This window comes from Typopeltis vanoorti, chromosome 3 (genome assembly GCF_054136105.1).
Source record: "Typopeltis vanoorti isolate ZY-2024b chromosome 3, IOZ_Tvanoo_1.0, whole genome shotgun sequence".
Lineage (NCBI taxonomy): Eukaryota > Metazoa > Arthropoda > Arachnida > Uropygi > Thelyphonidae > Typopeltis > Typopeltis vanoorti.
The window spans coordinates 36,246,809-36,273,333 of record NC_143551.1 but is presented as its reverse complement, the minus strand read 5'-3'; the positions used below and the strand labels follow the sequence as shown (position 1 = coordinate 36,273,333).

Sequence of the window (26,525 nt, the reverse complement as noted above, 5' to 3'; positions counted from 1 at the left end):
AACTCAGATATCGTCTGATCAGGACTTTATACAAGGAATCACCACTCTTTATGAGGAGAAGCAGTGTGAAAATAATGCTTCCTTTTTTTTTTTTTTTGACTCAAGTGTGGCATAGATCTTTACATATCACTGTGATGATAGTCTCTTGTTCCACTCCAGTCCCCTATACTTCAAATTTCTACTGACTATCATCCCAAGATTCCTTGCTTCTTCAACTTCGTATAGTATAGCTCCACCAATAAACTATGAAACCTCCCATCAAGGGACCCCAAATTTAAAGACCTTACATTTAATTGAAATAAACAGAGTCCCCATTCATTAACCCATCTGGAACAGATGGGTGAATGAATGGGGTTATTAATAATAGAGTTATTAATAATACTGCTGATGTTCAAGAGGGTTTAAATAAGGGCACTATTATTAATAACTCTATAAGCTTCACATCATCTTCAAACAGCTCAATATCTTCCTGTAATCCATTGACATAAAGGTTAAACAATAAAAGTGCCTAAAAATCCCGGTAATGAGCAATTTAGAACTTGATACTCCCACTTAGGCACTTTTCCTGTAACTAGACTTTTAAATAAACAGCCAGATCAATGGAGCTGTCAGTTTATTTAAAACACACTTAAAACACACTACAAATCCCACCCTGTTCCATTGTGTCATTGAAATTCAGAGTACTTAGTATTTGAAAGATTTTCTCCTTATTGATTTCTAAATCTTCAACCTTTCCCATACCCTGCAGAATAAAATCTGCTTTTCCAGTTTCCAGCATGTTAGTTAGTTACTCACATGTAATGTCATTTTGATGTCACATGGTCATTTCTGTACCTCATTGGGTTTATGGGAATGAAGCCTTCTGCTGGAAGTGATAGAGTTACAGATGCCCTTTCCACAAAGAGTTAGTAGGACAATCATAGACATCCATGCCCTTGGTGGGATTCGAACCCACAGCCTCTTGACTGGAGAGTGGATATGCTAACTACTCAGCCAACCAGACCATCCATGAAATACCCCAACAAGTGATCATTAAATGACTCTGCTATGCATTGGCTTTTTGACTATTGTTTCTATCTGACAAAAAAATTCAGAATTTTTAAAAATTTTAAACAGAATTTTAATTAAAAACTTTTAGAGAAAATTATTTTTATTTTCTATAGGTTATTTTTTTTTTCTGACTCTCTCTCTCTCTCTCTCTCTCTCTCTATATATATATATATATATATAATTTTTTTATAGACTTTCTTGAATGAAAAGAATAACTTAGCTCTGGAACATGAAAAAGCAATACAAGATATGCTTTCCACATTACAAGAGAAAGATTCTGCAATTGAGGAACTCTACAAACAATCAAAAGAAGATCAAGAAGCCAAGGACAAAGAGATTCAAAGTTTGAAAGCTAAAATTTGTGAACAAGAAGTAAAATTAACATCAGAAAAGCAGGCTTTTGTAGAAAAAATAGAGGATCAGTGGTCCAAACAGGAAAAAGCTGAAATTAAAATGAAGCAACTAGAAGATCAAGCAAAAAACGTTATTCGCCTTCTTCAGAATCTTGCAGTTGGATGTTTGAAAGAAAAGAGAGCTGTGAAGAAGACTGGAGACAAATCATTTTGGAAGAAACAAGGCTACCTATCTTTTAGTGATGATATGCTTGATTCGAACTCTCAAAAGGTAGGCAAATATATTTTTTTTAAATGCAGATATATACTTGTTTATATATTTTTAAGTGAAATTGATCTAAAATTTTTGTAGATTAACAGTTCTCAATCTCCTGAATATCTTCACATCACAATTAGAGGGAAAGATCAAATAGAATGTGATGGTTATAACATTGTTCAAAAAGACAGATTTTTCAAAAATTTTGTAATTTTTCAAAAAAACAAAAAAGCAGTAATGATAATGGCACAAGGCCATTATCATTACTGTTTGAAGCCATTTGGCAGTTCATAATATGGAGCTAAACAAATATCCAATTGTCTCATGAATTATCATGAAGAGCGCTCCATTGAGGAATCATTATCCATAAAATAACTTCGTAACTTTCTTGCCAAGCCCAATCATGCTAATTTCTTTAAACTGAATTCTTTAATGGACTCATCAAAATCAGAATCTTCAGCAGAACTTTCCCCACCATTTGATTCGACATCATCTATTAATTGTACCAATTTCGTTTTCAACCATATCACAAAAGCCCTCGAAGTGGCCATTACTATAAAAATAAATTTTTACATAAAAAAAGCATTACATATTGTAGATAACTCACCATAAAATAGTGCTCAGCTTGAGATTAACACACTTATGATTTTTAATGTGCTTTCCTTGCAGAAAACAAAGACAACAATCGATGTACATGCATGCTAAAGGGTATTTTCCCTAATATAAATTCGCTACTTATAACTACATGCATGATACGGACAGACGCAAATTTAATGAAGATAAAATTTGATTTTTAACTCACACGGTGAAAATATATAAAAAGATAAAGGGTTACTACAATTTAACTGTATTTGGTTTAATCCTTTATCCAAGTGTAAGCAAATAAAGTTTGCTCCTGAAGTATTTTCAGGACTTGGGCAACTCATATATAGAAGCTAATGACTTCACATTACTTGTCTTAGGATCCCACAATGCAAAGCACATATCCTTGTGGGTATGTATAATGCTATGCATTATGGGAAGGGTCACTACCCAGACCGGTTTTGACCTTTGTTGAGGTCTCATCAGTGGGAGCCAGATCCAGATGTGATACTAAGGTTGAAGTAATACCGAAGTCATATTTTCATATACTAGTAGCCAAAAGGTGTCACACCTTATTAATAAAATACTCTGGATTAGAGATAGTTATTGGAAGTTTTTTCACTTGGTTATACTATAAATTAAAGATACCAAGAAAGGTGCAAACTGCACATACATGTGCAGGCAAGCACACTAGCAGCAAGGCAAACATAGACTGACTGTAAAAGGCAAGCTCTTACAATTCTTACATTAAGAGTCCATCACCACACCCATTAAGGCTTGAAGTTTTCAAAATGATGGTCTCCCAGATTTTTGAATGCGATGCAGCCGAATTTAAGTTTGGAAAATGTTGTAGTGCTGTGGCAGATTCCAGAAAAAGGCTGATTTAAATCTGTTTCTGTATAAGAGGGAGGCCCCTCCTCCATTGGATCCAGTGATCTGTATACACGGAATAATTTGCTACTCTGGAAAATGGCTGTAATGGATTTTTATTGGATTGAATTATTTTCTGTGTTCATCGTACAGATATTGACAGTTCTCCCAGTTTGTCCATAGTATTTAAGTTTGCAGGAGCAAGGGATACTGTGGATCCTAGAATGATCTAGTTTGCAATGATGATCTTTGGTGAGTGGATAAGAGTAGCTAATTTTTGGTTAGGCCTGAAAGAGGTCTGTATGTTATAACTTTTAAGAATGTGTGCAATGATCACTATCTAAAACACTTGAGCCTCATGTTCCCTTCACCACATGCTGCCTAAGATAGTTGTCCCTCAAGATGTCCAATAATTCAGTTCCGTTGTATTGTATCCTACTTCCTCTGCCTAGTTTATACTGCTATTGTTGAAGTCCCCATAATGATCACTTTTCAAAATAATTTGCCTAAACATTTCCTGTTCATTACAATCTGTATTTTGAATGTATATAAGAATTCTGTATATAAGAATGTGTGCAATGATCACTATCTAAAACACTTGAGCCTCATGTTCCCTTCACCACATGCTGCCTAAGATAGTTGTCCCTCAAGATGTCCAATAATTCAGTTCCCTTGTATTGTATCCTACTTCCTCTGCCTAGTTTATACTGCTATTGTTGAAGTCCCCATAATGATCACTTTTCAAAATAATTTGCCTAAACATTTCCTGTTCATTACAATCTGTATTTTTCCCTAGCTTATAGCAACATCTCACTAAACATCTTGTTCTTAAACTTGTATCTTGCACCATACGCTGTCAAAGCCATTAGTGTCATTTCTAATCTGATTCTCTACCCTGACAAGGCACAATTCATCTCTTATTAAGAATAGACTCCACCAATGCTTTTACTTACCTTCCCTGCTGAAATATGCTGTACCCTTCACTTTTTATCATTGTCAGAACATCCTTCTCAGTTAATCAAGTTTCACTGATAGCAGCAAGTCTTTGGAGAGACTGGGTCAATCAATGCCACAAACTAATTATCGTTATTCCTAATCTTCTGGCATTTGTATAAAAAAAGCTAGTGCATTGCCAGTATTCATATATATCCATGATTATTCCCTACATACTCCACCTGACTCTGCAATATAGTATACATATACCCTCTTATTTCTCAAGCTGTTACCCACAACACTCTCTCCAAATACCTGCATCATTGGATCAAAATGTAATCCAGAGTGTTCGATCTTGGTACAGCAGGCTTTATTCCTAGAAGGATGAGTGATGAGGTGTTAGAAGTGAATGAAGACAATGTATTCTGAATACCAAGTATGCTAAACGTCAGTAAGGCAGGGGAATTAGATGGAATTTCACCATATGTTTTAAGGAAATGTGCTGTGGAACTGACCGTGTCATTAACTTGGTTGTTTAATGAAAGTCTAACAATAGAAAAGGTTTTTGGAGAGTGGAAGAAGGGTAAAATAGTGCCACTGCATCAAGTAGTGGTAGAATGGTGATATTATACTATAGGCCTGTTTGTATTTCTTCTGTAGTTGTTAAGATTTTGGAGGAATTGGTAACAACTCATATACAGAATTGGGCAGATGAGGGCAGTATTATTTATGCAGCATGAATTTGTTAAAATGCATTCTTGTTTTAGTAATATGGTCACCTTTTACAATAGGGTAACAACAGTAGTGGATGAGGGTGAGGTATACACTGTAATTTTATTGGATTTTTCAAAGACATTTGACAGGGTAACACATTACAAGTTGCAACATATGGGTTTGGATTTCAGTTTAGTGGATTGGATTGTCTAACAATGTAATCTACACAATCAAATCAAATATTGGAAGATTATCAAGGAGTTGGAAGGTTAAAAGTGGAGTGCACAGGGATCAGTACTGGGACCATTATTGTTCAATCTTTATGTCAATGATATTGTCATAGGATACAGGGAGATATTCAGTTGTTTGCAGAGATGTGAAGCTTGGAAGAGTTATTAGTAATAGTGCTGATTGTTTGGTTCTTCAAGAGGACTTAAATAAGCCAGAAAGGCAAATGAATGGGGATAGGGATGTCAGTTTAATGCAACTAAATGTAAGGTTTGAAATTTGGGATCCTCAGATGGGATGCTTCACACTTGCTTTGTAGAATTATACTTGGATAAGTAGAAATAACAAGGGATCTTGAGGTGATTGTGGATATAAATTTGAAATTCAGAGGAATATATTGTATAGATTATGAAGACATCTCAGAGAATTGCTGCAATATTGAGGACTACATTGACCATGAGAGATAAAAGGGTGGTTATCCAATGTATAAGCTTTTCTCATACCACATCTGGATTTCTGTACTCAGATCTGGTCATCAGAATTTGAAGGTGAGGGAGTAACCTGTAGAGGGCCATTAGATGGATAACAAAAATATCAGGACTGTACAATGTTGATTATGAGGATAGACTGAGAGCATTCAATCTTTGGTTGATAGAACACAAAGAAGGGGGGGTATGATTGAGACATTTAAGCTGTTGAAAGGTTATTATTGTATTGACACTGAGGAGAATTTTCATGTTGTAGAATGAGTAGGGAAGGAAAAGGATAAGAGGCCATCCTTGCTACAAAGGTTACAAAAGGAATAACTTGATAAGTTACTAAAGGAGGGTGGTTACAAAAAAAGAGGAGAGGGTGGTGAAAGTGCAGATGGTGTATGAGTTTCAGGTGCAGTATGATAAACTTTGTATTGACCATGATGAATCTTGTGACTCCATGGAAGTCAAGAAGAAAATAATAAATGTTTTTTTTTTTTTGAACATTTAACATTTTATTATTTCTCAGATAAATTATATATATACACACAATAATAATTTTTTACATATATATAATATTTATAATACATTACGTGAACCTGTGCATAACAGATACTTGCAAGTACATAATATTTTTTTAAAATAATAATAATAATAATAATTTTTATTATTTTTTTATTTTTTATTTTTTTAAAATCGATAATAATAATAATTTTATTTATTTATTTATTTATTTTTATTATGTCTGAGATAAATTGCATACATTGATACAGTAATAATTATATATACACATGTGTATATACCAGGTGATTATAAAATAACGTCAAGTGTTCAGAGCCTTCTAGCGAGTAATGTATTGGACGAAACACACTAATATTTGGTAGACATACACAGTGGAACATGGGGATTCAATTTAATGAAAAAAAAAAAAAAAGTACCAAAAGTCGCCAACAGGGGAAATTTTGGCGCTGTTTACTGAGTAAAATGCATTAATTTATATTATCGCGTTTCTTATGAGCGATCATGCAATAAAAGGAAAGCCTGTGAAATTTCTTATCATTCATAGACGAACTGCTTTTCGATGCCTCTTACCTTACGTGAGCGTGCTTTATTAGTCAAACTCTATCATCAGCGGAACAATAATGCCAGTGTTTGTCTTCGTGATTTTCGGCATATGAAAAATTTACAAAAAGGACTGATTAGTGTAACAAACTTACAAAAACTGATTTGGCGATTTGAAGCTACTGGAACTCTAGCAGTGCAGGTAGGCAGGGGATGCAAACCAATCAATCACCAACAAGTTGAACAAGTTGTAACAGGAGATGACGAATGCAGGGTACCAGCAGTGCACGAGCAATATTCCAGCAAATGGATATCGCATACACAACGGTGTGGAAAATCCTGCATCAGATGTTGAAGTTTTACCCCTATAAAATCAGTCATGTTCAAGAATTGCGCCCTGGTGATGTGACCACATGAATGAATCGACTTATCTTTGAGATTCTTAGCACGCATGGAAGTGGATGATGCATGGCCGTGGCAGATTTTATGGAGTGGCGAAGCGCACTTTTATTTGAACGGCGATATCAACACACACACACAACTGTCGCATTTAAGCTGAAACTAATCCGCACGTGTGTCTGCAGATGCCTATTCACTCGCCCAAAGTCACAGTGTGGTGCAGATTTACGGCATCTTTTATCATCGGTCCATACTTTTACGAGGAAAATCGCCAAAATGGACCAGTGACCTGTTCCGTCAATGCTAACAGGTATGCCAATATGCTACATAACTTTGTGGTTCCACAACTGCAGTAAAGAGGATGTCTCGATTTGACCATCTTCATGCAGGATGGTGCACCACCCCACATCGGACTTCAGGTACAGCGTGTTTTTGTGACAACATTTCTCTGACAGAAGAATCATTAGTCGTGCATTTCCCATGCCATGGCCACCGAGATCGCCTGATCTCAAACCTTGTGACTTTTGGCTGTGGGGATTTCTTAAAAACATTGTGTATCAAGGACATGTACCCGATATTCCAACTTTGAAAGATCGAATAACATCACACGTGAGACAAATCAATTCCGATATGTTGCAAGCCACTGTGGAAAATGTTGTGCACCGTATGCAGTTCCTGGAACATCAGAATGGTGGTCATATTGAATCTCATTTGTAATTAACAATAAACGTCATAAAATTGATGTGTGCTGTCTCTCATTTGCCATTTAGTCATTCATTAGTCACACCTACTAAAATTAATTTGACAGCTCCAAAATTTCCCCCGTTGGCGACTTTTGGTACTTTTTTTTTTCTTTCGTTAAATCAAATCCCCATGTTCCACTGTGTACGTCTACCGAATATTAGTGTGTTTCATCCAATACATTACTCGGTAGAGGGCTCTGAACACTTGACGTTATTTTATAATCACCCGGTATATATAATATTTATAATACATTACAGTTGTGAATAACAGTTGTAATGTGTTGTGAATATTATTAACTTGCAAGTTAATAATATTTTTAAATAATAATTATTTATTTTTTTTAATTTTTTATTTATTTATTTATTTTTTATTTTATTTTATTTTTTAATTCAATCCTTTTTTTTAATGTTTACATTTTTATTATTATTATTATTATTGAAATTATGATTGTATATTCTGATTGCATATTTACAACACATAATATTACATATTTACAACAGGTTTAGTTCTTTTTTTTTTTTTTTTTTTTTTTCTGTATGATGTATTATATTCTTTCTTTGGGAGGCATTTCTGATTTCTTCCTCGATGCTTAACAGAGCTTATCTGAGGAAGATAATAGATGGTGGTGGTTTCATGGTTATGTTTCTATACTGGTTGCAAGCCAAGTGTTGATTTTACTGTTTGTTGGTACGTGCTAGGAAGACTTCAACTGCTATTGAAGTTTAACTTTTTTTTTCTTTTTTTTTTGCAAGTAGGGTTGGATTTATATAATAATAATAATAATAATAATTGCTTGCTTATAGCTCTCTTCTATCCTCAAATGTACTCCATACATCCACATATTCCATATTACTCTTACTACTCATTCATTATAACTATTCTTCTCTCGCAGTCTGTATTATAATATTGAGGTAATACACTCACTATCTTCTCTCTGACACGTTTCTGCTGCACTACCTATCTCAGGTCATTTGTGCCAATTATTGCATCTCTTCCACATTTTCACTTCACATCATTTTATCATCATACTCTCTGTGATAATTAAATTATAAATTAAAGATGCCAAGAAATTATATTCTTAGTTTCATCCTTTATCTAAGTATAAGCAAACAAAGTTTGCACGTGAAGTAACTTCGTGACAAGACAAATCATATATAGAAGCTAATGGCTTCACATCAATTGCATTTATTTATTTATTCATATGGATTTTCCTCCCTTTTCTCCCCCGTCCCTATTGGGGCAAGTTGAGTCCCCTCACGGGGGGTTAAGTATTTATGGCTGTAGATCCGTGTGTTCACGGGGCCAGTTTGCCTGCTTGCAGGATGAAAAACCCCAGATAAACTGGGGGAAAAAACCCTGCTGTCCACGCCCAAGACCGGCTAACTTGGCTATGGCTGAGGAAGATCCTTGAGCTCCTCACGTTGGCAACGGGAATCAAACCCAGGACACTCCTTCCCCAGGCATATGGTTGCGAAGTGCATAGCCACTAGGCTAACCGTGCAGACATCAATTGCATTAGCATCCTATAATGCAATGCAGATATTCTTATAATGCTATGCATTATGGGAAAAACCACTCCCAGACTGGTTTTGACCTTAATTGAGGTGGAAAAGTAAAGGAGTCCTCATCATAGGCCTAGAGTAGTTAGTATAGGGGTGCAAGGTTTCATCAATGGGAGCCAGATCTAGAAGTGATACCAAGGTTGAAGTAATGTAGAAGTCATATTTCCATATACAAGTACCCAAAAGATGTTACACCTTAGTATTAAAATACTCTGGATTAGAGATAGGTGTTGAAAGTTTTTCCATTTGGTTATGTTATAAATTAAAGATGCCAAGAAATTATATTCTTGGTTTCATCCTATATCCAAGTCTAAGCAAACAAAGTTTGCACATGAGGGGATCACATAATGCAATGCACATATCCTTACAAACATGAATAATGCTATGCATTATGGGAACGGCCATTACCCAGACCAGTTTTGACCTCTATTGAGGCTTTATCAGTGGGAGCCAGATCCAGAAGTGATACCAAGGTTGAAGTAATGCAGAAGTCATATTTCCATATACAATCTCTGTGATGATGTGTGTAGAGTAGAGTTCCAGAGAAGTGCACTCCTCTGGCACTCTACTTTGCACACCCAAATCATTGAATCTCCATACATAACACTCCAAATGACTTTATTCATTTCTCTCTCACTGGCATCCCTGACTCTTTCTTCCCCCATTCTCTCCCCCTCTCATTTTCCTTCTGTCTTTTCATCCTCTCTTCCTTGCTACCACTCTCTTTCTTGAAATTCTCAGTAGGAACCAGATGTCTACCCCAGGCCGGTCTGGGTGGTGGCCCTTCCTTTAATGCATAGCAGTATACATGTCTGCAAGGAGATGTGCTTTGCATTATGGGAGATACTGAGATAGGGTGTGATGAGAGCTCGGTCCACCTTTGCTCAGAGTTGCACTTACCCCAGTCCTGAAGATATTTCAGGTGCAAACTTTGTTTGCTTACACTTGGATAAAGGATTAAACTAAATTTATTATAGTCTAACCAAGTGAAAAATAAACTTCCAATTCTCTTGCTCTATTTTCTTCCTTGCTCTTATACCCTTCTAACATACCTAGCATTCTCCTCACACTAGCTGACTTCTGTAGTTTCTTAATCTTTTTATTCACCCTCCTCAAATCAGTCTTCATGCCTTCCATCTCCCTTTTCAGTAGGTTTTATTTATCTTTCCACACATCCTACTTTCACCTGACATTCACTCCTACAATCACAGCCATCAGACAAAACATATCCGTCTGCCAAAGTGCCTAAAGTCAAATCCATTGACTCATCTTTCACTTCTCTTCATCCTCTGACATGCTAACCCCCTGACATTACTTTTTTACCCAAACATGCAAAACATAGAAATAAATCTATATAATTTGATTAACTAATCCCAACTGATCTTGTCTCACTGCTTTCTAAATAAAGGGGAAATCAATTACTACCCATGTTTTGTGCTACCTGGAAGTGCCCTGTTAGCAATTTCCAAAACAGGGAATCTTGTTTATCACCCACAAGAGTATATTTTGAATAAGGTAAATGTTTTCCTTTTGTAAGGTAAATTAAGAGAAGTCAAATTATTCTTTCTTAAACTTTTTAAAAAAACTTAAACTTTAAAAATTTCTTTCTTTCTTGTATGGCGACTCCATTATTAAAGGTGTGCTAGAGGATAAAATGCACAAGGTATGTTTTCCAGGAGGTAAAATGAGTAGAGTGATTGAGGCATTGAATATGAGGCGGGAACGAGCAAAAGAGTTAATTGTATTAATTGGTACAAATGATTTGAGAGAGAACAAAGAGCATGTGAAAATGAATGTCAGGAGACTGCTTGGAAAGATAAAAGAGAATAGTGTGACAGGAAGGGTAGTCAGTGTGTTGCCTAGATATGATTGTGGTGAAATGAGGTGGAGAGCAAGGATTCTGAATGATATTCTGGCTGAAATGTGTGAGGAGATGGGAGTACAGTTTGTTAATGTGTAGAATGAGTTTGAGGGACGAAGTGAGCTGTATGGGAGCGATGGACTGCATTTGAGTGGTTATGATGTGAGTCATTTGGAGAGACTGCTGCTGGAAAGTGGAGAAGTGAATAGAGAGAATGAATCAGATCGAGAGGGGAGTGATGTGGAAGAGCAGGAGAGTAAGACAGGAGAGATTGAAGAAGTGGAAATGAATGGGGAAGTGAGTGGTATGAGTATAGAAAATGAGAGAATGGGTGTGCAAGAGGAGCAGGGAAACAGGGAGGCTCAGGGTGGACAGGGATACACAGTGTGAGAAAGGTGGATGCTCCAAGAGGAGGCGAGAGCATGTGCAGGCAGGAAAGTAATGGGATGATCAGGGGTCAAAAGGAAACAGATGGAATTGCAAAGGGTTCTAAAATGAAGAAGCAGAAAGGGAAATGGCCCCAGTCCATCATGGAGAGATCACATCGAGTGAGTGGTATCAGTGGAACTAGCTGTAGATCCAGAAATGAGTTGTTGTGTTTGTATACCAATGCTAGAAGTATAAGAAACAAGGCAGATGAAATGGTTGCACTAATTGCGTCTGTGCACCCAGAGATTGTCGGAATAAGTGAGACATGGTTAGATGAGGATGACATCCTGACAGGAATAGAGATGGAAAGGTATGATGTGTTTCGTGAGGATAGAAGGGGTAAAAAGGGAGGGGGAGTGCTATTGATGATAGAGAAAGAGTTATGTCCATACAAGGTAGAGATGCAAGAGGGAAATGGGGCCAGTGGTTTTGAGGCAGTATGGTGTGAGATAGAGGTGAATAGAATCAATTACTTGGTGGGATGTTGTTATAGACCTGGTAATGTGGATGGTGGTGATAGTGAAATGTATAGTCAAATAAGCCAAGCAAATAAGAAAAGGGTGATCATTATGGGTGATTTTAATTATGGCAATATAAACTGGAATGAAGAGATAGCAACTGGAAGTAAAGAAAATGAGTTTCTTGAATTTTTGAGGGATAACTACCTCAGACAGTATGTAACAGAGGGCACGCGAGGATTGAGGGTCTTGGATTTGGTCATCTCATCGGAGGATGTAATTATCAATGAGGTATCAAATCATCCACCAATTGGTGAAAGTGACCATGAGGTGATTACTTGGGTGGTTGCCAGCAGTGCAAGGACCCCTGTGAAATAAGGGTATATGTGGAACTACAAGGGGGGGGGTGATTATGAAGAGCTCAGGAGACAGCTTGCAGGTGTAGCATGGAATGAGGAGTTAGCTGGAAAAGAGATCAATGCAGCTTGGGGGGATTTTCAAAAAATATTTAGTAGATGCAATGTCTAAATGTATACCATGGGTGAGAAGGTTAAATAAGGTAGGTGTGAGATGGATTAATAAAGAGATTAAGCATGCAATACAGAGAAAAAGGGCACTGTGGAGGCAGCATAAGAGAAGTGGAAGTAACCAATTTCATGAGGTCTACAAAGACCAGGCAAGGAGGGTGACTTGGTTGGTGAGAGTAGCTAAAGAGAGGTATGAATAGCAGTTAGCTAATGAAGCCAAAAAGAATCCTAGGGAGTTCTTTCGATATGTAGCCAGCAAAAGAAAGAATGATTATGGAAGGATGACATTGATTGGAGGAAATGGTATAAAGACAGCTGTTGCAGAATATGTGGTGGAGATACTTAATGAGCAGTTCATAAAGATCTTTCAATCTTGTGAATGTGACTTCATGGAGAGATTAAGAGCAGTTGATGATGGGGAGGAGAGACTGACTGTAAGTGAGCAAGAGGTGTTTGGGGAGTTGAGTAAACTAGATGTAAATAAGGCTGTGGGACTTGATAATATATCACCACGTATTCTGAAGGAATGTGCCAGAGAGTTGACACCTGCCTTGACATATTTTTTTAATACGAGTCTTGCACTTGGTCAAGTCCCTAAAGAGTGGAAGGAGGGCAAGATTGTGCCACTTCATAAAGGAGGTGATCGAACTCAAGCATCAAACTATAGGCTTATCTGTGTGTCAGGTGTTGTGGTTAAGTTGTTGGAGAAGCTTGTGAGAACTAGGATCCAGAGTTGGGTTGACAACAATGGTATAATCTTTGATGGACAGCATGGATTTGCTAAAGGGAGGTCATGTTTTAGTAATCTACTTACTTATTACAATAAAGTGACTGCTTCCTTGGACAGAGGAGAAAGATACACAGTAATATACTTGGATTTCGCAAAAGCTTTTGATAGAGTACCTCATGATAAGTTGACAGTCAAACTAGAGCAGATGGGGTTGGATATTAGATTAGTGCATTGGATTGGAGACTGGCTATCTGATAGCTATCAACAAATTGTGTATGGGGGTGCAATATCCAGGAAAAGGAAAGTCACTAGTGGAGTGCCTCAGGGATCTGTTTTAGGGCCATTACTATTTAACTTGTATATTAATGATATTGGCGAAGATTTGGATGGAGATATTCAGTTGTTTGCAGATGATGCAAAGTTGGGACGAATCATAAAGAGTAGTGAAGATGTTGTGGCCTTGTAAGAAGACTTGAATAAATTGAGTGATTGGGCAAGCAAATGGGGATGTGAGTTCAATGTTGCAAAATGTAAGGTTTTAAAATTTGGAAAACAAAGATGGGATGCAGAATTTATGCTTGGTGAGAATATATTGTTGGAAGTAGAGGAAATAAGAGATCTGGGGGTGATAGTGGATAAGGATCTAAAATTTAGGGGACACATCGCCAAAATTGTGAAGACAACACAAAGACTTCTGGGAATGATGTGGAGGACACTGACATGTAGAAGTAGGGAGATTCTTGTTCCATTGTAGGGAGATTCTTGTTCCATTGATTAGGCCACACATGGACTATTCTGCCCAGATTTGGTCACCTGGTTTTCAGAAGGATGAAGAGATGTTGGAAAGGGTCCAAAGGCGACTGACTAAGGTAGTTTCTGACCTCTGGAACGTCGAGTATAAGGAAAGATTGAAAAGATGTAATTTGCAGAGTCTAGTGGAGAGAAGGAAGAGGGGAGATATGATAGAGACCTACAAGTTGGTAAGGGGTTGTTATAGGATCAATGGTGGAGAAGTTCTAAGAGAATAGTGGGAGATCAGGGGAGAACCATAGGTCATCCCTGGAAACTGTATAAAGAGGGTGTGAGTAGGGGAGTGAGAGGCAGGTTTTTTTCGTGCAGAGTTGTGAGTGATTGGAATGCCTTGCAAGGAGTTTGAATGTGGTGTCTGCAAGGAGTTTGAATGTGTTTAAGACACGGTATGATGAGATGTGTGTGAGATAAAAGGACCTCCTAGATGAGTCTTTGACTCCATGAGGTCTTGTTTAATAATAATAATAATAATAAACTTAGAATGTACTAAATGAAGACATGATCTAATTATCTTGTTTTTTTTGTACATATTTTGATGTAGGAAACAATAAAGAAAAAACTCTAGTTTCATTATTTTGCATATAGTCAGAATCAAGCTTTTAGGCAGCCTTGTTATTTTTTATACTGTCCACTGTAATTCATTCAATTTGGAAATAAGCTTCATTGTCAATTACAGAGATGATTAATCTTGTAGGATAATTCCAGTATCCATATTCTATAATGTTTGTTGTTTTATTTGATATTTACAGATTATTCCAGAAAAAATGTTATCAGTAGAAAACATAAACAAATGTTGCCATTGTTCGGGGAATATTTTTTCATCTTACCAAAATTTAGAAAAACAGACTGAATTACTCGAGCACATAGCTTCTGATATCATTTTGAGAAAATCTGTCTCCATTAAAGATGTCAATACAATTCATCCCTTTAACTCAGACCCATATACCTTCTCTGCTGGGTGTAACAAGGTAAGTGAAATTGGAGAATAACTTTATCTTGATTTTAATTAGAGTATTTATACACAGTTTGATTTTCTCAAAAGGATAAAAAATAGCTACTATTGTTAATAAGAATGGAACTACATAATTACTTTTTATAATTAAAATTATAGCTAAGGCTATAAGAAATATCATTCTAGTTAAAAAAAAAAAAAATATGGCTCTTCATACATCTTGTAGAATTACAAAAATGACTTATAGTTGGACATTGTGTTGACAATACTGTTTCTGCTTAAGGCATTCATATATATTTATTATAACTATACAGTAAAATTTAATACTGAATTTATCGCCATTTAGTTGTAATATTCTCAAATCGATAACTTTATCTTTCTTAGGTTCATTTTCAGAAGTTAGTGGAGCTACAGCAGCAATTAAATGAATCACACACAGTTTGTGAGTTACTGCAACAACAGTTAGCAGATGTAACAGAGTTTGTAGATCAAATTCTTCACCTAGATGAATATAGGAATAAAAATCTTTCTGCACTTTCCCTAGTTCAATATTTGAAAAAAGATCAACCGAAACTTGCAGAATTTCCAGACATTGTTAATGAAAAAATAGCATGTAAGTAAAACTTTATTTTACAATGAATGTCCATTTTTCAATGGGATAAATAGTATTATTCCTAGTGGCTCTCCATGGAATTAGAAGCCTCATTGTTCTTAGTAATTATTAAGTTGCCAAGATTTTCTTTCTCCTCATTCATTCCTTCTACTGCTGTCCTTTGGAAAAGGCTCCTATTTTATGTATTTTCTGAGGTTTATAACCTGCAAGGCTTCATCTCCAATAGAAACAAGTTTCTACTTTCTCCTTAACTTTCATCCCATCCATGGTACTAATGTGCTATAGGTTGTCCAAACTCTCATGTATGGGATCGCCATAAAAAAAAAATAAGTGGCATATTACTCTTAATTTTATGGTCCAAAAGTAGATATGTTTAAAAAAATTCTATATAGCTATAGTATGAACTTTATATCAACATTAACATTATGCCTATGCATATTTTCCCATCTGAATTCTTGTCAAGTTGAAGCATGAAGTTTTGCAGTATGCTTATTGTGTTGTTCCATATTCACTCGGCCAGCCAGGCTGGCCGAGAGTGGTTAGCGTATTCGCTTTCCAGCCAAAAGGCTGTGGGTTCGAATCCTGCCGTGGGCATGGATGTTTGTGATTGTCTATGGAAATACTAGTGGTGGTGGTCAGCAGTAGATGCCGTTAGTGTAGTTGCAGTCAGTTGGTGGATTGAGTGGTGGAGACAGAGTTGTAGAGTAGGTGCCCTCCCTCAATGAGTCTTTGGACTCCCTGGAGGTGTCAAATAATAATAATAATAATAATCAATAAATTCCATAACATCTTATTCATATATGTCAAGAAATTATCACATAACCTTTACAGAAAGGCATAAATTTATAAACTTAAGACATTTAGAAACGGTTAGAGGAATAAAGCATTCCTTTAACAGCCTCTAAACAGCTATTACTTTCTATTGTTCCCTCAGGAACAATAGAAAATATAACTATGATTGGTACAGCCAACTGTCACCATAGTAAACTTGTAGTGATCATAGAAATTGTTTGTTATGGTGGACAGTATCCATGAATTTCTTTTAGTATAGCATACCAGTGGAGTTTTGATAGCTAGTCACAGTGGAGAAATTTGCTATACGGAGAGTCAACTGTATTTATTAAGATTACAAACATTGTCATAAGATAACAGTTTTATTTTAAATCAGAGCTGAGTGGAGATGCTCTTCAACCAGTTGGTTATATGTTTGAATCTCACTGTGGCAGTGATGTCAGTGTAAGATTTTAGGTGGTTAATGATTTGTGTTGTCCACTGTAAGGCTACAATTGGAGACTGAGGTGTCTTGAAAAAGTCTCCTGTTTTGTCTTCATCTTTTTGTTGGTAACCTGCAATGGGAATTGACATAAAAAAATGTGATGATGATGAAGAGGTAAGGAATGAAAAGATAAGTGTTGGTTGGTACAGATGAGCAGAGACATGTTTCCACACAGATAAAATGAACATCTGTGAAAGAGAGAGTGGAGTAATTGGCAAGAGAACAGGACATATTTCAACCTAATTTCTCTCTTCTGTACCAGGTTAAGGATTTCTAGAGCACCAAATGTGAGAATAGTATGTATGGTGACTGCTTTGTGATTTTGTATGGAGTTAATAGTTGTTATAAAGTAAAATAACATCTGGAGCAAAACCTAACCTGTTGAATGCTGAGGAAGTTATGCATATAACATGTTTATGCAGAGAAAGATTGAAGGTTAAAATTAGCCCTAGAAGATACAGCTCATTTTGCCTAGGGATTTGGGTATTGTCAAAAGAAAAAATTCTTTTTGTGAAAAATAAGATGGGATGAGTTTTGCTAGCACCAAAGGTAACAAAATTATCAAAATACCATGCCACCGAAGAATTGTTCAGAGATCAGAATTTAGTATTGTGCAAGTAGATATCAAGAAGTTTTGTTGTTTTGTGTAGCGTAAGGGTTACACTAAATGATAAAAGGAGTTCACTGTACCATTATCAGCACAACTGGGATTAGATTTGCAGTCAGCTGGATAAGGTCATTTATAATATACAGACAGACGAGAATAAATGAAAGAGCCCTGTAGTAGCATGACATCAATTGCATAAGTTATGTATATAAATCCATCCAACCATCGCACATGTAATGTGCAACCAGAGAGAGAAAGCTGGCAACTAGTTGAAAAAAACTCAGAAGATAGATCACAATATAGGAGCTTGCTTTTTTTCCATTTTTATGCTAAATCCAATCAAATATTGTAGACATATTAAGAGCAATGATTTAAGTTTCTCCACATTGTTTCATTGCATTTGTCCAAGAGGATCTTCGTTAATTGAGTGGTGGAACCTGTAATGGCAGTTATTAGTTGGGAAATTTTCAGGGAGTGCACACTTTAACATAAATGTCCCCCCATTACTTTAGAAAGACTGCAATTGGAAGCAAAGAACAATAATTTATTTAAATATTTGTCACCATTGTTATGTAAAGGTAAGAAATGAACTACCTTCTAGACTGAAGAATTAATACCAGTGGAATAAGAGAATATTTTTATACTCTCTTTCTAGCTTGATACGCAGAAATAAAGTAATAATTAGGTAATAATATAACAGAAGAAATTGAAATTAATCAAGGTGTAAGACAGGGATGTAGTTTATCTCCAACTCTCATATATGATCAAAGATATATGATATGATATATATATAGTGTGGGAGTCCATATTTATGAACTACACTATTGTATAGTTCATAAATATGGACTGTTAAAAAGAAAGTTCAAAGTAAAATCCGATAGTGTTCCCATCTATGGTTGAAACTGAGAACTTTTCAAACCACTCTATCTGAATTACTTTTGCATACTTTTCGGATTTTCAGCAGAAATGAGATTTCTAAGACCAGTTAAAGGATGCCAATTAAAGGATGCCAACTAGACCATATAAAAAATGAAGACATTAAAAGAGAACTGGGTGTTTACAACATAAATGAAAAGATCAAGGTATATAGAGAGAAGTGGAAAAAACACAGAATGGAAAGATATTGGCTATATCATATATACAAGAGTATATACAAAGAAGATAAAATAAGAAATGATTGCCACTTAATTTGAAGCATAATTAAAATTAATTTCATAGTGAAAAAAAAATATGTACAAAAGTTTTAAAACAGCTTTCAGAGTTGAACTGTAGATATAAATTTCAAATGCTTTCATGACAAAATGAAGGACTCTTTCTTTTAAGGTTACACGGTGATCAGCATTCATATTTCTGAATTTAGGGACACAAAACAAACATGTTGAAATGATTATTTTACTTATTATTAATAAAATAACAATTTGACGTTTCGACCCCTGTATTGAGGTCATCATCAGAAGGATACATGTATAGGTTAACCAAGCTACATGCTCTTGCACTCTGTACTGGTAAATTAAATCTATGCTGTTAATTAATCTTTTTCTTAGCCTGACCTCTAGCGATAATAAAATAAAATAAAATAAAGTTGAAAAAAAATATATATATATAAAAAAATTATAATTAATAAATAAAATAAATAAAAAACTACAATAAACTCTGCTAAAGTCCTCATGTACTAAGATTCTTCTGGATTTGTTTCTTTTGTTTGTTTCTTTCCATAAACAAATCCAGAAGAATATTATGTTAAACTGTGAATGAAATTGTTTTGTATGTTTTATTCTTCATTCACATTTAACATAATCTGCCATATCCTAAGCAAGACATGTTTATATATTATTTGTTAGTCTCTTGCTTAAGATTTATTATTCATGTATTTTCCTTGAATTTTATCAGTTATTATTTAATTATATAATTTTAATATATGTTATGTTAATGAAAGGGACTCTGCAGAAAATACCATATGTTTTATTGCTATATTCCTTCAGTAATATTATAAAATATTCTATGTATTAACTTTTATGTGCCTTATGGGAACTGTAACATAGGTTTTATTTATTATATTTGTAAATGAAAGTGAAGAAAAAATTAAGTAACTATAATATTTTTTGTTATTATTTTTCATTACTGAGTGTAAAGGTATAATCTTATATAATGCTTATGTTTACGTTTTGTTTTGATCGTTGTTATGGAGACAGAAATAAAATAGAACACGTGAGCTTGGGGCATGAGCTGCAGTAATGGGAAGTAAGGAATTAATATGAGTTGGACGAGTGAACAAGTTTAAGGGGGAAGAAGTGAGGTATATAAGAGAGAAGGTGAAAGTAAACAAGGAGACTCAAGGGCAGGACATTCAGGGGCAGGAACATTCAGAGCGTTACGGAGATGAGGAGAAAACTTATAGGCGGCTGAGAGTGAGGTCAGCGGTGGCAGTAATAGGAATTTTAGTGGCTTGATAGGATTAACAAAAGACCGGAAGATTAATAGGATATCCAGAATAATTTCATTAAGTTATAGAATTACTACGTATGCCTATATCGCTTTGAAGAAGGATTATGCAAAGCTCAATTTGTTATGCAGTAGTAAACATGGAACAATTATTCTGCCTTATAGCAAGTCCATCGAGATTTGAGTAGTGCAATAAATATTAATTCAGTTATTTCCATGAGGAATTCTTTTAAATAGTGATGCATTGGAGTAATAAGTGAATATAGTTTTGATATGTGCTTGCATTGAATCTGATGTGCTAAAGATTAATCCCGGTAAGAACAGTCCTACTTTATTCTATTTCAGTGCAAAGATTTAAGTGATAGCTCTGTCTCTAATATCCTAACATTTACAGTGGCGTTTTGCTGAATTTAACCGAAGTTTGAAACTTGAAAGTATTTCCCCTTGAAGTAATAGCTGCCGCCATTAATAATTTAATAAGCGCTTGCTGACTGAGTGTTAAATTATAGAGTGCAGCTAAGTAATACTAGTAAATTTGTTTACTAAGAAATTCTGAAGTTTGAAATGTACAAACAGTTTTTATTATTAGGAGAACTATGAATTTAGTGTCTGAAGACATGATGTTTGATTCTATGTGAATGTTTTGACTTGAAGAACTAAGTCATTTGTATTATCTTATTTTGGGAGTTATAATTTTATGTACTTGTCATATAACCTTGTATTAAATGTTTTATTTTAATTGATTTCAATATTGTATGTGCCTGATTCTTTTTCATTGCACCGTTCATAAAAAGTTTGGATCTTGCGGGAGCCTTAAGTGTAAAATATTAAATTCGGCCTATATGATTAATGAGACTGCTAAATTAATTCAAGATTGATTTTACTATTCTGCATAGGCTATTCTAAATATAGGGTGGCACAGTATAAACATAAATTTCCCTATATTTTGATTAGTAATAAACTAGCAATTAATTGATTTTATTAAGAACAACTTTACATCAAGATGGCGGATTCAAAACCAGGAAGTGCTTTCCAACAATTAGTACATGAGGACTTTAGCAGAGTTTATTTTAGTTATTTATTTATTTTATTTTTTAATTTTATATATATATATATATAGCCGGCAAAGGTTGGTCGATTGGTAGAGCCTCTGCTACTAATGGCTCAGTTAATTAAGTTTGAGCACGGTTGGAAGGGGACCAATCATTCAATGCTGTTGGCACACGCTCCCTCGATGAGTCTTTGGACTCCCTGGAGGTGTCTAATAATAATAATAATATATATATATATATATATATATATATTTTTTTTTTTCCAACTTTATTTTATTTTATTTTATTTTATTATCTCTAGAAGTCAGGCTAAGAAAAAGATTAATTAACAGCGTAGATTTAATTTACCAGTACAGAGTGCAAGAGCATGTAGCTTGGTTCCCTATATACATGTGTCCTTCTGATGATGACCTCAATACAGGGGTCAAAACGTCAAATTGTTATTTTATTAATAATAAGTAAAATAATCATTTCAACACGTGTGTTTTGTGTCCTTAAATTCAGAAATATGAATGCTGATCACTGGGTAACCTTAAAAGAAAGAGTCATCATAATCCATGGAGATGTGACCCACAAGCAGTGAAGGTCATTGCTTGTTTGTCACATCTACGGTAAGCTAAAGATACGTGTTTCCTTGTTAATCAATCGACTAGCCTTTTTGAAACGATGTAGAGACAGCAACTTAATACCCAACTGCATTAAACTAAAGAAGTTTAAATCAGCTAAAGTCTCCGTATCTATGCTCGGTTGGAAAAAGCTTTGTTAAAAGAACAGATGCATGAGGCACAAAAAAAACCTAGCATCTACCCAAGCCAAAGTTCTACAACTTAAATTAGAACTATCTGACTATTAATCCAGAAATTTGGGATATTTTAGACAGGATCACAGACGGCTCGGCCAAACGCCTATTACTGAAAAACAAGGAAAAATTAATAATGAAGTTTCAAGCATTACAACAGCATGAAAGTACAAGACAATCAGGATGCCATAACAAAAGGAGCAGCCAATCACCCACAAACGAAGCTAGGAGCAACCAACCACCATTGGACCACAGCTTTGTTATCAACCAATCAAACTACAATCTCACCCAAGGTGAACTCTCACTGCTGGAGAAAGGTCTAAACTATGGCACTGCACCGAGGTCAGTAAATAAACTTGATATCATTTATCATATCGAGAGAGGTTTAAGATCCCTCCCTGCCAATCTAGCTGATAAAAACTAAACAGCAACATAAACAAAAACGGAAAAACAGGCCCTTAAATCCTTAAAAAATAATCAGGACATTATAATCACAAAAGCAGATAAAGGGAATGCCACTGTCGTTTTAGACCGGACAACTTACATAGAGAAAATGAACCATTTGGTATCAGACTACAACACCTACCAAATGGTAAACTACAACCCCACGAAATGTATCAAAAAGAAAACAACTGAATTAATTAAATCCGTTAATACATGGCCAGAAGAAACAACAAAAAACTAATACCTCGTTATGCCCAGAATTTATGGCCTGCCAAAAATACACAAAACAGACACAACACTATGTCCAATTGTTGAAGGAATCGACAGCCTAAATTACCACTTAGCCAAAAAATTAGCTGCCGCACTAAGTAATTGATACTTGATACTTGATATCAAATACACAACATTTCATAAACAAAATTAAAAACATTACACTCAATGACAAAGATTTATTAGTCAGCTTTGACATAACTTCCCTTTTCACCAATGTCCCGATCAATGATACTGTCTTACTCCTACAGAACATATTTTCACACGACATCATGGCCCTCTTTGTCCACGTACTGTGCTCCGGATATTTCATGTGGCAAAACAATTTTTACCTTCAAAAAGAGGATACAGCCATGGGCTCACCACTTTCCCCCCAATTGCTAGCTTTTATATGGAAGACTTTGAACAACAAGCTCTAGAGTCAGCATGCCTAAAGCCCAAAACTTGGCTCAGATATGTCGACGATATTTTCGCCATTTGGCCCCACAGCCACAAAGCACTAAATACATTCCTTAGCCACCTGAACAAACAACACAAACGTATCTAATTCACCATTGAAATAGAAAAAAAACAACTTGCTTCCATTCCTAGACACACTCGTCACACGTCTTCCCTCAGGCTGTCTGTCCTTCTCAGTCTACCGCAAACCTACACACACAGGCCAGTACATACACAAAAATTCTTATCACTACCCAACACAAAAACTAGGTGTCATAAGCACCCTTAAGCACAGAGCTCAAACTATCTGTTCAAATGAACAAGCTCTAAACCAGAATACAAGATCATCAACCATACATTTATAAAAAATGGATACAGTAAAAAAACTATTCACAAGATCCTCCACAGAGATACCAGTAAAAACAAAAGATTTCAAGGATGCTATTGCCGTACCTTATGTTAGAGGCATTTCCGAAAAAATAGACAGAACACTACACAAATACAATCTCAAAACCACCTTTAAACCCCCAACAAAATTAAGACACCTACTCAGTTCTTCCAAAGATCCTCTTCCACCCAACCAGGGGGGTATACAAAATACAATGCACATGTAACCTACCATACATAGGGCAAACAGGGTGAACCATCCCAATTAGGAAGGACGAACACAAACGACACATTAAATACATCAAGAATTTATTGGAAAATACCAAGTCCCTACACCGTACCAAAACCTGGTTCAAGAGGAAATTCAAAGAAGCATGTAAAATGTTCAAACATAACCCAAATCTGAACAAAAATGATGGCCTAACCATTCCAAGAATGTGGAGGACCCATCTGCAACCTTTATAACAACCAGAACAAGGCAAAAAAATCCCAATACAAGAAGACTTGGTGAAGTGTTTTTTTTTTTTTCCTTAACATTCCATAGCAACTTGAACTGTACAAGTCCTGAAGAAATCCAGAAACAGAAAGAAACAAATCCAGAAGAATCTTAGTACATGAGGACTTTAGCAGAGTTTATTGTAGTTTTTTATTTATTTTTATGTTTTTCAACTTTATTTTATTTTATTTTATTTAATTATCGCTAGAGGTCAGGCTAAGAAAAAGATTAATAAACAGCGTAGATTTAATTTACCAGTACAGAGTGCAAGAGCATGTAGCTTGGTTTCCTATACACTGTATCCTTCTGATGATGACCTCAATACAGTCGAAACGTCAAATTGTTATTTTATTAATAATAAGTAAAATAATCATTTGAACACGTGTGATTTGTGTCCCTAAATTCGGAAATATGAAAATGAAAGAGTTTGAAAACAAGAATGGAACTTGCAAGATCAGTGTGCGCACTCCTAAAAAAAACATTAAGTTATCCAGAGAAGAAAGTGGTGAAGTCTGCATGGATAGAAAAATCAGGACTTCATAGCATACTTGGGACAGGGGTACGCAGTAGTGTCCGGCACCTGTATGCAAAACTTTAGTTGGTGCCCCTATACCCAGTTGCAGCATGCCAGTAGTGTCTGGCACCTGTGTTCAAACTTTAGTTGGTGCCCCTATTCCCCCCCCCTAATAAAAAAATCACTTTAAAAAACGTTTTTTTTAAGTATTTCCTCCTCTTTGGTGCCTTTACAGTCCTAGCACCTGTGTGCATTGCACATATGGCCGGTGCACCCCTGACTTGGGAAGTTAAAAGGCTGTGTGGAAAAGAAGAAAGCATAGTTAATTCAGAAAACTGAATCAACTTTAACACATCCCCTTAATCTATATTTAACTCCACTTTGTCGATATTTTTGTAGTCTGGTCACACTGAGATTACTACAGTTTTATAAACCTTGTACATCTATATCACGTTCACTTATTAGAATCAATTGTCTTCCCTTCCTGGACATTTTTATGATTCATATTCCCACTGATGCCATTTATTTTCTCTCTCAAAAGCCTAATTTTGCAGACCAGTACATCCAATAATCACCTATATCAAAAAGTTGTACTTGAAACATGGATGCATGAGCTCACTCCATTTGTTTTTATGATTCCAATCTGTTGGATAAACTAATAGTAATATAAAAATTACTAAGATTTCTAATGGGTATGACAAAGCTAACAGGCTAAGAATCTGATAAATTTCAACTCTACTCGATCTCAATGAGATATTAAAAGAATTGCTATACCATATGCCAGTCTGGTTGGCCGAGTGGTTAGCATATCTGTTCTCCAGCCAAAAGGCTGTGGGTTCGAATCCCGCTGTAGGCATTTGCAATTGTCTGTGGAAATACCAGTGGTGGTGGTGGTTGGTGGTAAATGGTGTTCATGTAGTTGTGGTCAGTTGGTGGATTGAGTGGTGGAGACAGAGTTGTAGATGAGTCTCCCTCAACAAGTCTTTGGACTCCCTGGAGGTGTCAAATAATAATAATAACAATACCTTAAAGGGACATTAGAATAGACAGCATGAGTTCTTTACAATTTAATCAGTATATAACCTTCAAACAATTTCTAAAACTGTCTTCCTTTCTTCCTGCCACCAAGGACAAATTATCTCTTCTATCCTTACCTGGGTATTTATGAAGTATCTTATTTTGGACAAACTGTCCATCTGTTCAGAAAAGAATTCAAGAACACAAAGATGATGTCAGATACTTAGAATCTACATTTGGCTTTGCATCTCATGCCATTGATACTAGTCATTGATCTGCTGAAACAAAACTAAGATACTCGATACCAGTTTGATGGCCTTCTTGAAAACATTATTATTATCCTAAGACCCCATGGAGTCAGACTCATCTAGGCAGTCCCTTCTGTCATATACATAGTTCATCATACTGTGCCTTAAATACGTTCAAATTCTCTGCAGACACCATGCTTTCAGGTGCATTCCAATCATTCACAACTCTGCATGCAAAAAATATGCTTCTCACTCTCTAGTTCACATCCTCCTTATACAGCTTCCAGGAATGACCTCTTGTTTTTCCCCAATCTCCCACCATTTTATGAAACGCCTCTTCAATGTTAATACCTATAACAACCACCTTACTAACTTGTACATCTATATCATATCACCCCTCTTCCTCCTATCCACTAGACTCTGCAAATTGCATCGTCTCAACCTTTCTTCATATTCAACATTCCAGAGATCAGAAATTATTTTGGTCATTGCTTCTGGATCCTCTCTAAAATCTCTTCATCCTTTTGAAAACCAGTGACTAAATTTGTGCACAGTAATCCATATGTGGCCTAATCAAGGCCTTTTACAATTAAACCATAATCTCCTTACTTCTACAAGTCAATGTCCTCTGTATCATTGCCAGAATTCTTTGTGTTGGTCTCACGATTTTGGCAATGTGTCCTCTAAATTTCAGATCCTTATCCACTCAGCCCAAGATCTCTTATTGCCTTTGCTTCCACCCTACCAAGACTAAATTCTACATCTCATCTTTGTTTTCCAAATTTTAAAATCTTACATTTTGCAACATTGAACTGGTATCCACACTCCTGTGCCCATATGTTCAGTTTATTCAAATCTTCTTGTAAGGCCACATCTGCTTTACTTCTCACAGTTCATTCCAACTTTTCATCATCTGCAAATAGCTATAT

General features: G+C 35.6%; 1 protein-coding gene across 2 annotated transcripts in view; it reads left to right on the top strand.

Moving 5' to 3' along the window:
- The window catches only part of LOC150108046 (uncharacterized), a 342,334-nt gene that overhangs the window by 160,602 nt on the left and 155,207 nt on the right, over positions 1-26,525 (top strand). For both annotated transcript variants that reach the window (XM_090390587.1, XM_090390586.1), the window contains exons 11-13: positions 1,243-1,674; positions 14,791-15,009; positions 15,378-15,606. In XM_090390587.1, coding sequence (XP_090246713.1) covers positions 1,243-1,674; positions 14,791-15,009; positions 15,378-15,606 — 880 coding nt within the window. The remainder of the gene's footprint in view (positions 1-1,242; positions 1,675-14,790; positions 15,010-15,377; positions 15,607-26,525) is intronic.